Here is an 11,856-nt window from a genome sequence, read left to right as displayed (position 1 = left end):
CAACCATATTCATTCATTCTCTCATTCATTTTTTCAAATTACAGTAACGACCTTTTACGACACACTCGAGGAGGTGGAGCGTGTCGTCCACTAATCGGAAGATCGGTGGTTTGATTCCGGGCTCCTCCGGTCCGCATGTGGAAGTGTCATTGGGCAAGATACTGAACCCCAAATTGCTCCTGATGGCTGTGCTATCAGTGTGTGAACGTGTGTGAATGATTAGATTCCCTCTGATGGTATGAATGGGTGAAAATGACTCGTAGTGTAAAATGCACTTTGAGTGGTCGGAAGACTAGAAAGGCGCTATACAAGTACAGTCCATTTACCATTTACTCCCCTCCATCCCTCCCTCTCCTATAAAATATGTTGTGGTGCTACAGCACATATCAATATTTGAATATGACACTCAACAATTTTGATCCTGTCCCACAAACTGGTAGAGTGGACCTGGCCCTGTGTCATATAAGTGGTGCAATATACCTAAAAGAATGTAATTAAATATCATAAACACGAGTACTTTGCTTGATGGCTGTGGGAGACTTTGCACAATGTATGATAGGATGTGCAGTAAATAAGAGAAATGAATTATTTTTCTATTGCCAGAATAGACCTCATTGAGCTCACACACGACATCAAACTGAAGACATAAAAGTTCCAAATCAAGGTTTTAACTACATATGGAGGATCTAAACTAACTGTGACATACACACAAAGACTGTTGAACTTATTTCCCCCAGAAAGAGCTGGTTACATGTGAGTTTATGGTTATGCAAAGACTTGGTATCAAATTTTTATTTTCTCTTTTCACAAGCTGTGATTCAGTGTTAATATTGAATCTATACCTGCCAGTCAAGTTTTCCCTTCATGTTGGAAATTGACATCAACTTTTTAAAAAGCGACACAATGCTCAGTTTTGTTAACTGAATGCACAAAGTTCAATGACATCTTTGGCTCTTCAAGTTGTTGTATTTCCAAGTCACATGAGGGGAAATGTTTTGCATCCAAATAGACGGACACAGTGCATTGTGTTAAATGTTGTGTAGTTCTGATGTACACACTAGAAACTGAATGTCAGTGTGATCAGTGTTCTCTCTCCGCTTTCAGTTCATATTTGTGTGGCATTATTGTTTGGCTCGAGAAATTCACTGCCGCGGTGCACTTGACGGCAAAGCACACCTGATGTGATTAAAAGGCTTAGTTGCGTCCCGTCAGTGATGTCACAGCAGGTGTTTAGGTGGACATAACACCAGCTATGACATCCCCGATTCAGTTATGGCCAGAAGTGCAAGATGCTTTAACTGCACAGATAATACGGCTGGGTATTGTTAGAAATTTTTGGTACTACTTTCTAATTATTATTAAGTCAATACATAATTTACTAACACTTTATAAATCATTAATAAGCCATTAATGAGAACGACTTTTGGGTTGCCAGGCTGTGAAAACAGACTAAAAAAGTGCTGCAGAGAAGTCTGGACCAAAAAAACCATCTTATTAACACTTAAACCTGCAGACTTGATTTAAACCCTTTTTCAATGACTTACTAACATTTATATCTGCAAACCTGATACCTTATTAAACAAAAAATACAAATATATTAATAAATTACTAACATTAGTAACTGCATTATTATTAAATTGAAGGGTAAACATCATTTTTCACAACCTGGTGCCTCCACTTTATCTCTCATAGGGCTACGACTAATGATTATTTTCATTGTTGATTAATCTGATGCTTATTTTCTCATAAATCACATAAAATATACAATATAAAACAAAGGAGAAAAGCAGTAAATCCTCATGTTTGACAAGCTGGAATCAGTGAGTGCTTTGCATTGCTATTTCAGAAATGACTCTTTATTAATAATCAAAATAGTTGCACAATAATTTTCTGTCAATTAACTACTTGTTTCCACATTAGTAAATCAGTTATTAATAAAGCCATTAGTTGTAACTTAAAACTCCTTTATAAAGCATGCCTTAATAGAAAGTGGTACCACATTTTTAATACCATTGCCAGTACAATCAGTGAGCTTCAATATCAAAACCAGAATATTCTGCTCCGACATATTAAGATGTTTACTTTCTTAATATGAAGAAGAAGGATTGAGGATTAATTTTGAATTCTTCACTACTGCCACCTGCTGTTCTATTTTACATCAAACACCATTTTTAGGCTCTTTGACCACAAATAAACTTTGGATCTGACATTCGCTTCTTAGAAATGATGTGAAATAGCCCCACTGAGGCGTGTCTGGCACAGTAAATCATGAAATATGCCATTATAAACTGCTGCACATGTGTGAGCCTACAAGTGTGCTGCCCCGCATTGAATTTCTTGAGCTAAATCATTCATAAATTTAAACATAACATTACCTTTTAAGGCAAATGTATCAATCGTTTGCTCCCCTTAAATTTCAAAATAAAACTGTATGAAATGTCTGTGGTGTTGTGTTGAATATAGCTGCCGTTTCTGTTCGATTTCCAAGATGTGACCGTTATTGCTGAAGTACAAAATGATTACGTTTGAAATCAAACAACACATGATTTTTTTTTTATTGAGCATTTTAGATTTATCGGCATTTCAACTGATCTGTATCACAAACAGAATTCTGATGTATTTCACAGCTGGGCACAGCCTGTCAAATATTGACAATGCGGCTTTAGCCTGTTCACTTAAAAAAATATTTCCATTCCGTGTTTATATTGACCTCCCCCCCCCCCCCTTCTGTGTTTAAAGTACATACGCTTAAAAAGGAAAGAGAAATGAAGCTAAATAAATAGATACTGCTTAAATAAAAGATGAAAGTGTTGAGGTGTCACTGCTGTAGCTACACCAGAGCTGCTTACGGCAAAAAGGAGTGACATATGTGATTCTGTACCGGATGTAGTCAAGTTTACATTCTGTCACATTGATTTAGTGATTTGGCGCCAGTAACAAATGGAGAAAAGAGGTTTATACTGGAAATGGCTTAGGTAGATCACTGAGGAAGATTTAACCTGTGTGGGAGAATCTGTGAGGTGATTTACTGGCCTTTTTTTCAACCTGATCCATGCTGTGTTCACAATCGGCACCGAAAGGGAGGAAATATAATGAGCCACAGCTTTGGCAGTGACTGAATATCTCCCATATATGACTAGCATTTTGAAGAGATGCACATAAGCTATGGATAAGCTGTGGTGTAGCTCTCTGCTCAAGTATAGCAACACCTAGACAGATGTTGTAGTGGTTCAGGTCTCTATCGCCTTTAAAAAAAAAAAACTTCTATGTATCGCCAGTGGAACAGAGGAATAACTAAGGGAAATATTTTGATTATGTCTCTGCCTCAAATAAAATCTCAACTTAAATCAGATCACAAAAAAATATCAATTATGTGCTGTTGGTTTGTTTTCAGTTACAAATAAGGGTTTTTTTTTCTATTGGGAAAGTCACATCTTAAGTAAAGTAGGCCCACTTCTTAAGATTTTTATGTGCTGTGACAAAAAGTGTCATCAGAGAGGAAGGTGGAATAAACAGCTGTGTACTACCAGACTCAACAGCTGTATGCTGGAGGAAACTGGCAGCTCCGTCTACTGTTAGTATTCTGTCAAGTCAAGTCACCTGACAGCACCTGGGTTCATGTTAAATAAGCAAAAATCAACAGCTCAACATTTAAAAAGAAAAATAAAAAAAAAGGCAAAGAAAGGACATTTGAAACTGACTCAGTGTGTGGGAAGTACTGCATGTCAGGAGGTTTTGTTTCTGAGAAACAGAGCTTCTAAGTTGTGTCGGAGGGCAGCGATCAGAAACAATCCAGGTCCTCTTTCTCTCACACACCTTGTGATGAGATTACAGCTCTTCTAGAGTCACGATCCTGCCCCCCTCCCTCCTCCTCTCCTAACTAGCCTCTGCTCCACTAGTCGATGTGATTCAACAGATTTTTCTCAGAGGATTTCTGAAAAGTTGAAACATGTTCCTGGGGTTTTCTGGTCCAAGCTAAATGTTTATCTTGATAGTACAATTTAAAGACATTTCACTAAATATAAAACATTGATTATTTTGTTAGCATTCAACAGCTACACCTCCCATGAGTCTCTGACTGTGTGCTATAGGTTAAGACTCCTGGGAAAGGTTGTTGAACGCTATGAAGATAATTTATATGAGTGTTCACCCTCAGGCTTACAGGCTGTAGTGGAACCGAGGCTTTCTGGGAAAAGAGGATAGGACTTAAGCTGTATGTTAAGCAGGTCACACTTTCTGTTGGACACACACAGAGTCAAAACTACAGTCTCTCTACAGCAACTAAATCAAATTTTACACTTATGTACAGCGTGAACCTGAAAGTCTTTCATCCCATTATAATCCAGCGTCTGGTTTGATGAAGAGGGCAGAAAAGGCAAACGCCAGAAAAACAATCCCTCCAATGATTGTAACTAAGGAAGCAAAAGGAAAAAAAGTTGTTTAGTTATGCTGTGGTTTTTAAGATGAAAAAAAAAACAATGTATATGTGCTTTGTTAAAGAGATAAAGGAAAGATAAAACATACATTCTTTTACATTTGTTCCTAAAATCCAGTAAAGAAAACAAGAAAAACCCACATCTGATTCACACATCTCACACCACTGATTTGTTCTAATTCATGTGATAAATCTTTGTCAATCGTAACTGATCCTCAACTGAGACAGATAGTCTGGTTACCAGACTATCTGTCTCACTAAATATAAACACTCCAATAATCTTAATAATGCTGGAACAGATTTATATTAATAACATGTTAGAGGGGTTACATCTCCAGTAGGAGCTGGAGGAAATTACATTAAAATGAGCTGCTCTGGTCGCCCTGTTTCTGCCACGACACGCACCAGGATACGTGATGTGAGAATGAATGAATGGATGGGTAATAATATCAAGTGCAGGCAAATTAAATTACTAGCTTTAAAGGTTGTAATGATGAAAATAGATGTATTAGAAGAAGAAAAACATCATCTCACCTGTTCTGACAGAAATTTTCTGGGCGATCATTCTCCCTCCTATCACAGCCAGTCCTGTGCACAAACAGTGTCCAAGTGTACCACCCACAGCAACTCCAAATGGATCCTGGGAATTTTAATAAAAGTACATTTTATGTTAATGCTAAAGAATATTAAACACTGCTACTCAATATTTAGTTTTAGAGAGAGAGAGAGAGAGAATAAATGTCTAACAAACCTCCCGGGCAGCTAGAATAATGGTGGTCAGCTGAGAGCGGTCCCCCCACTCTGCCAGGAAGGTGAGTGTGAAGGCCTGGATGAAGATGGGTGAGATGAAGCTGTGCCACTTTCTCTGAGGCAGAGCAGTACCTGATCCAGCCTCCACATCTGGAGCCCCGTTAACCAGCTTCGCCCGCTGGAGCTGCACACACACAACAAGAGATGTAAACGATTTTTTATTGAAACACCATCTTAGATTTGACCACAGGTTTGACTAGTCATGATATTTGATATTTTTGATTGATATAGTATGTGCTTCAACAGCTGCTCTTCTCTCACTGCTTGTAATGGTGCCATTTCAGATAAGCATAAGGTAGAGAGATATGGCCCCCTGTAACAGGTAGAATTCCCAAGATAATGAGAAGCATTTATGACTGCGGATCAGTCGGTCAGGTCGAGTGACGTAAGGCAGATTCCCTGGAAACCATGATAATAATCTGGCAGCATGTAAAACAGTAAAACCTCCATGCTTCCACGTAAACAAAATAGCTTTAACATGACTCCAATCTTCAAAAAGTCACTATTCTTCTCAAAAGTCCACCACTCACAAATGTTTTTCTTATTGTTCCTTCAGTTGGATGTTTGAGCTTCACTGTGTAGAATGATGTCTGCGCAGAGTTTGACACTAGAAGACTGTTTTCTCATTCATCTGCTGAAAGTGGAAAGTTTCTCTGTGCTCACTGAAAATCCGATTTTAAAGGGTGAGCCTATGAGCATGATTTGTGACATCACAACTAGTTTGGAGCCAATCCTGGTTCAGTATGCAACTTACACAAGTGTGATGTGAAAACTTGAAACCTTAACCCCCCAAAACTGAGAACAGACTTTACAGTGAAGTAGGAGACATCTTGTGTCCAGCAGCTAAACTTCTGAAATGAAAATATATTTGCATATTCATTGATTCTGGAAATTTGTATTGAGGGAGGAGTAGATGTCATTTTAAGGATTTTAACGACATCTTTGAACAACAATTTGTGTCTGATATGGTTTTTACCCAAAAAAGTATTTCATATAAATCTTAAAGATTTATATGAAACACTGTACTTTGAACTTGCGAAATTCTTCTTGCCAGTATTTCCTCCTTGCCCATGCAGGTATCACCTTATCTTCCTCTGAGAAGAACCAACACATCTTTCCTGGTAGTAAAGTAATATGAACCATTTGTGTGTCGGTTGAGCATAAAAAAAGAAACGGTGCTACTTGTCAGAAACCGTACCCGCATTGATGAATTCTCTATACATGCTTCAAATTATGTATGTTTAATCATCCATTAGGCTTGATCAAACAACTTGTAGTCACACTGTAGTCATACCTGTTCTTCTCTAGGTTTTAAAAAAGTAAAAATTTAATATTTGAACACTGAACTGTACCTCTTCATCCTTCTTCTTGATCTCTGCCTGCACCTCCTCCAGCTCCTCCTGGCCCTCATCTGGACTCATTCTCAGCCCCTCTCTCAGCATTCGTACACCAAAGATGGCAAACAGAGCGGTGGACACATAGTATGTGTAGATTCTAGGAATGATGGTGGTGGCGTAGCCAAACAGCACTGTGGGGTGAATGTGATGATTTCTTAATTATTCATAAGAAAAGTATGGAGGAATAACTCTTCATTACATGTATGTGCAAAAACCACTATATATATGTCCACCTCTACTAACCAGAAAGACATGTCATGACTCCCAGGGCCAGCATGGCGCCTACCAGCACGGTGAGGCGGTTGTAACGCATGGCCATGATAGCTGCAATGAAAAATGTCTTGTCTCCCAACTCAGATACAATGATAACGGAGAAAGAAGCCACAAAGGCATGGATGAAGCCCAGGTTCCCTTTGCTGGGGTCATCTTCAGAAACTGCTGGACCTACAGGATGGGGACTTGAGGCTTTCTGCTAAGAAAAGCAACATAGTAACAGTCAGGTAAGTCATACTGAGTTCATAATAACATTTAAACATGCACGTCTGTCCTGGCTGGTTCATATTGTGGCTGCATGCTTGTGAAACATCACTGTAAATGTAATCACAACATTATGTCAGTATGACCCGGCAAAGCTGCCTCATGCTCTACATCCAATACATCCGCCATCTGATGCCACGTTTCCACCAAATATTTGCTTGGCTTGCGTTATCTTTTAAATGAAAGAGTAACTTTACAGTTACCCGGAACACAATGTGATACGCCTCAGTTAGCATGTAGCGGCTAGCTCGGCGGCGCTAAAAGAGGAAGCGGCACCGCTACCATTGAAAACTGCTTCCTATCGACGACGATAAAAAGTTTAATTGGTAATAAAATAAAGTATATGCTTGTACCTCTTGCGGAGGCTGCTCTTGGACAGGTTTCTGTTCCTCTGGAGAAGCAGCAACTCCGACCGACAACAACAACACGGCGGCGAGCGGAAGAAGGACGCACATCACATTTCTGTCAGTCCGTCCTTCTCCTCCGCCGACCATGACAGGCATTATTGCTTCTAAAACACCGACTAAAGACAGTATACGCGTTAATCTCTCTACAGCGAATCACTTTATATCATCAGCAACAAAGGTGGCTAACTTCATATTAGCAACCTGTGCAATTTGAGTGACTCCTCGCTAGCACACGTCACTATCACACCGACCGAGCCAACTCAACAGAAGAGGAAGTTAGAGGTCCAAACCAGAGTCGTGATTGGTCCGTCGAAAGAGTGACATAACATTGAAGGTTGACGTAGCACTGGACAGCTCGGTGATTGGTCAGTTTCATTGTCTATAACAATCCCATGCAAATGTGATGGAAAATGTGTTCAATGCCTGAAAGACATACGGGGGAAAAAAAACTATGAAGTCCACATTACAGGTTGCCTCTCACCACTACAAGTTCGAAAATACACTTAATCAAAAGAACTTACGCTTCAAATGTATCAATTACCTTTAAAATGCAAACTGTGCTAAGCTACTGACTGCATGTTTATTGACTGGTTGCAAAAAACTGACCACTTTAAGTCTGAGTAATCTGTGTTGATTATTTTACAATATAGATTTAAATGCAGAAATGAATATGCCGGGCACACTCTTACAATGTACTTTTTTAAATTCAGTTTTCAGTTTGAGGTTATCAAATCAAATCAAAATCAATAACGTCGCCATCTAGTGGATTTTCCAAATCCTAATGTAGACTGCACATGTACAAAAAATACACAAAGCTTAAATAAATAGGTATACAGACAGTAATTAAAAATTACAGGCATTCTACCCCCTTACTCTGTTATGTTTTTATTGGTTACAATTGTAGTATTTATGTTATGTTACTTCATAGTCATATGTATCACAAAGCAACTTCCCAATGTTTGTTCTATAGCAGGGCATTATAATGAGAGAATTTTGTTGTTATAACAAAATAAATTGTGTGTCACAATATACTATTTCTCTTATCATTATTATTATTATTAATTGCAAAATAACTTCATTTTAACAAAAAACTTCGAATTCTCCGATTTCTCTGTGTATTTAAAAGGACCTGGTTTATTAAAGCAACATTTCAAAGTTTCTGTTATAACAACATAATACTTATGAGTTATAACATAGATTGATATCTTATAAGAATAATAATAATAAATAATTTTTACACCTTGTACCTTGTACATGTAATGAACAAGTGATTTATATTGGCACTGCCTTACTTTACATTCATGCAAATACACATTCACATCAGGGAGTCATCTACAGCCAGTGTTGTGCTGTTGGCCTCTGTGCAGCTCCATTTGGTCAAGAGCACCTTATCAGTGAGTGACAATGACAGAAAGGTGAGTTTTACTGCCGTACTTCCTTTAGTTAACAGACATTCACAGCACAAAAGGTATAAATGCTTTTCTATGCCTTGGGTATGACTCATATTTGCTAGTGTAAAGGTCATGACAAAGCTGAGCTGCCAGCGCCTGGTTGAAGAGCACATAAAGGACAACAAGCCACCAGGTAAGAGAGAGGCCTCCAAAAACTAAGCTCAGTGAGACGTAGATCAGCAGCTCTGCAAAGTAATGCGGGCATGACACCAGCTCGAACCCGCCTCCCTCTGGCACTCTGTGAGCCAGTGTCTCCACTGCTCCTGCAAGATGTCACAAAAGACAACAAGACAAAATCACATCAGTTGTAACATAAACCGTCACTGGTTTAGAGTTAATACTAGACTTACATTCATCAGGTGACCAGAAACATGATTCCAAATGAATGCTAGAGTTGTTCAATGTCTGTTGGATGTGTAAATAGTAACTGTTTCCTAACATTCTCACCATAATAAGTTTATAAAATAATGTCAATGTTTTCAGCTTGTTCTACTAACCCCAAGAACACCCCCCTACCCATCCCCCTTTGAAAAAAATCAATTAATGCAGCTTCAATGGACCATGCTGTTTGTTCATTTCAGATTGAATGTCATGTATGCTCCTACTTCAGCCAAAGTTACTTCATTGTTGTGTGTTACAATGCAATTGTTTTTAAAAATCAATGTGCACTTTCAAAAGCTATCACCATGCAACAATAACACAACAATAAAAGCAAGACAAGATGTTCACTATGGATCACCTACAGTATTACAAGCACACTTGAATTCTCTGTAGTCTGTTTTGTATACCATCCTGAAAAGAATAGAAAGCAGTAGCAGTCTGGAAGGTAGAAAAACACCTACAGATACCCAATAATTAGAGTATAATTTGAAGAAATGGTTGGCAGTAATGAAGTATATGCAGAAACACTGGTATGGTCCTTTAAAGGACCAGTGTGTGGGATTTAGTGGCATCTAGCGGTGAGGTTGCAGATTGCAACCAACTGAATACACCTCCACTCATACTCCCCTTCCAAGCATGTAGGAGAACCTACAGTGGCTGCGAAAAATGTGAAAGGCCGTCTCTAGAGCCAGTGTTTGGTTTGTACATTCTGGGCTACTGTAGAAACATGGCGGTGCAACATAGTGGCCGCTGTGGAAGTATGTAGATATAAATAATAGATATCCTTATACACTAACTAAAACAAACACTAACTAAAACAAACTTATGAATCTTATATTCCATTTCTGCCAAGTCTGTTCCACTAGATGCCACTAAATTAACACAATGATCCTTTAAGCTGAGAAAACTGCACATGTTTACCTGACTTTCCAGTGCGCAGTCTTGCCAGCAGGACCATAGACTGATGCTGCAGCAGTGAGGCCAAAATGAAAAGTGCGCCTCCAGCTACATGCAACCAGTTCAGCTGTGAGAGGAGAGGGCCAGTCCCTAGAAATAACAACACAAGCATCAATACCCCACAGTAGAACAAGTGGATATCAAATATAGAAAGGACTAGTATCAGTTTAACCTTTTCCTAGGCGATCTGAGCAGAGCACCGTCAACCCCAGTACGACATAATACCCCAGACCGAACACATATTGCACCAAATGCATGGCTCCATCAGAGAAAACACTGATGAACAGGCACTCCAGCAGCCTCCTGAGGGAGTGGACCCAGAGCAGCAGCAGCACCAGTAGAGTGGACAGCTGAGGGACTGTAGACAGGACAAACATCACATACCAGTGTGCAGCAAGCAGGAAAACACAAGCTTTTAAGGCCACAGCTAGTTAGTCATTCGGTCTATAAAAAGTCTAAAAATTGTGAAAAATGTTGATCACTGTTTCTCAAAGCCCAAGGTGACGTCCTCAAAAGACAAACTGTCCACAACCCAAAGATATTTAGTTCATAATCATAGATAAACCAGAAAATATTCGTATTTGAGAAGCTGAAATCAAAGAATTTGGACATTATTTCTTTAAAAATGACTCTAAACAATGAACTGGTTGTCAAAATAGTTGGTGATTCATTTTCTGTCGATCGACTAATCGTTGCATCTCTACAAGCTTTAGCAGAGCAGAGGGATGTTAGCCTACCTTGACTGTCTTCGTGTGGTACACCTGTCAACATGTCTAACATCCCAGTCAGCCATACTGGGTATGACTGATGCTGTAATATGAAGTTCAGGGATAAAGCCAGAAGAAGACCATTCCACCCAGTAGAGATGGCATAGAAGTGCCAGAACCATCTGAAAGAGGAAAAAGCTCAAGTTATGTCTGTGAAAATGCAACTAAATTAGCACATATACGTTTAAGTTTTTCAGAGGTTAACAATGAAACTGAACCCTAAAATATATTAAGAATATATAAATGATATACAAGGGTTGCTATGTATATAAGGTACTAAGCAACAGTTACCTTTTGGGGACGTCAAACACTAACAATAAGTCGTCTCGTTTGAGGTTTTGTTTGGTTTTTCCGTACCGAATAAGATCCTGAAATAACACATAAAGACGAGATGTTTCATATTTCCTCGGCAGGTGTGTTGAGATCTTGTGTGCGACAAAAGCTACAAGGAAACATACAGACAGAAATGACCACAAAACATCAATAAAGCTAAAGCCCACTGAGCTCCAAATCATGTTTTAAGCTCAGCGCTGCAGTTTGTGTTCATTGTTTTGTGTCACACGGAAAAGAGACCGTCGGGTAAAAGGTGCAGAACAGTTCCGGATGAAACTTCATGACAATGAATGTCAAGAAATTATTTAATTCTACTAATGTTATAAGTTGCAAGCTATTTGTGCAAAACATATATAACACACAGCATTCACGAGAAGAGCT

General features: G+C 38.9%; 3 protein-coding genes across 5 annotated transcripts in view; all 3 read right to left on the bottom strand.

Annotated features, from left to right (window-relative positions):
* LOC121900313 (proteoglycan 4-like) overlaps positions 1-11,856 on the bottom strand; it is a 676,357-nt gene that overhangs the window by 118,274 nt on the left and 546,227 nt on the right. The gene's annotated exons all lie outside the window — the stretch shown is intronic.
* tmem165 (transmembrane protein 165) lies at positions 2,532-7,889 on the bottom strand. Of its 2 annotated transcripts, none has more exons than XM_042416577.1 (6): positions 7,533-7,889; positions 6,886-7,111; positions 6,598-6,773; positions 5,187-5,369; positions 4,970-5,075; positions 2,532-4,412 (listed from the first exon to the last, which is right to left on the bottom strand). In XM_042416577.1, the coding sequence occupies exons 1-6, from the start codon at positions 7,680-7,682 to the stop codon at positions 4,336-4,338; spliced, it is 918 nt and encodes a 305-aa protein (XP_042272511.1). In that variant the 5' UTR covers positions 7,683-7,889; the 3' UTR covers positions 2,532-4,335. The 2 variants fall into 2 exon arrangements, with proteins under 2 accessions (XP_042272511.1, XP_042272510.1); XM_042416576.1 differs by having other exon boundaries at positions 6,886-7,114; positions 7,533-7,888.
* srd5a3 (steroid 5 alpha-reductase 3) lies at positions 9,003-11,713 on the bottom strand. 2 transcript variants are annotated; one of them, XM_042416574.1, is made up of 6 exons: positions 11,601-11,713; positions 11,434-11,510; positions 11,113-11,264; positions 10,548-10,733; positions 10,340-10,465; positions 9,003-9,300 (listed from the first exon to the last, which is right to left on the bottom strand). In XM_042416574.1, exons 1-6 carry the CDS (start codon positions 11,655-11,657, stop codon positions 9,041-9,043), a joined length of 858 nt encoding a protein of 285 aa, XP_042272508.1. In that variant the 5' UTR covers positions 11,658-11,713; the 3' UTR covers positions 9,003-9,040. The 2 variants fall into 2 exon arrangements, with proteins under 2 accessions (XP_042272508.1, XP_042272507.1); XM_042416573.1 differs by having other exon boundaries at positions 11,434-11,713.

The sequence above is a fragment of the Thunnus maccoyii genome, chromosome 7 (assembly GCF_910596095.1).
Source record: "Thunnus maccoyii chromosome 7, fThuMac1.1, whole genome shotgun sequence".
NCBI lineage: Eukaryota > Metazoa > Chordata > Actinopteri > Scombriformes > Scombridae > Thunnus > Thunnus maccoyii.
This window is presented reverse-complemented; position numbering and strand designations above follow the sequence as displayed.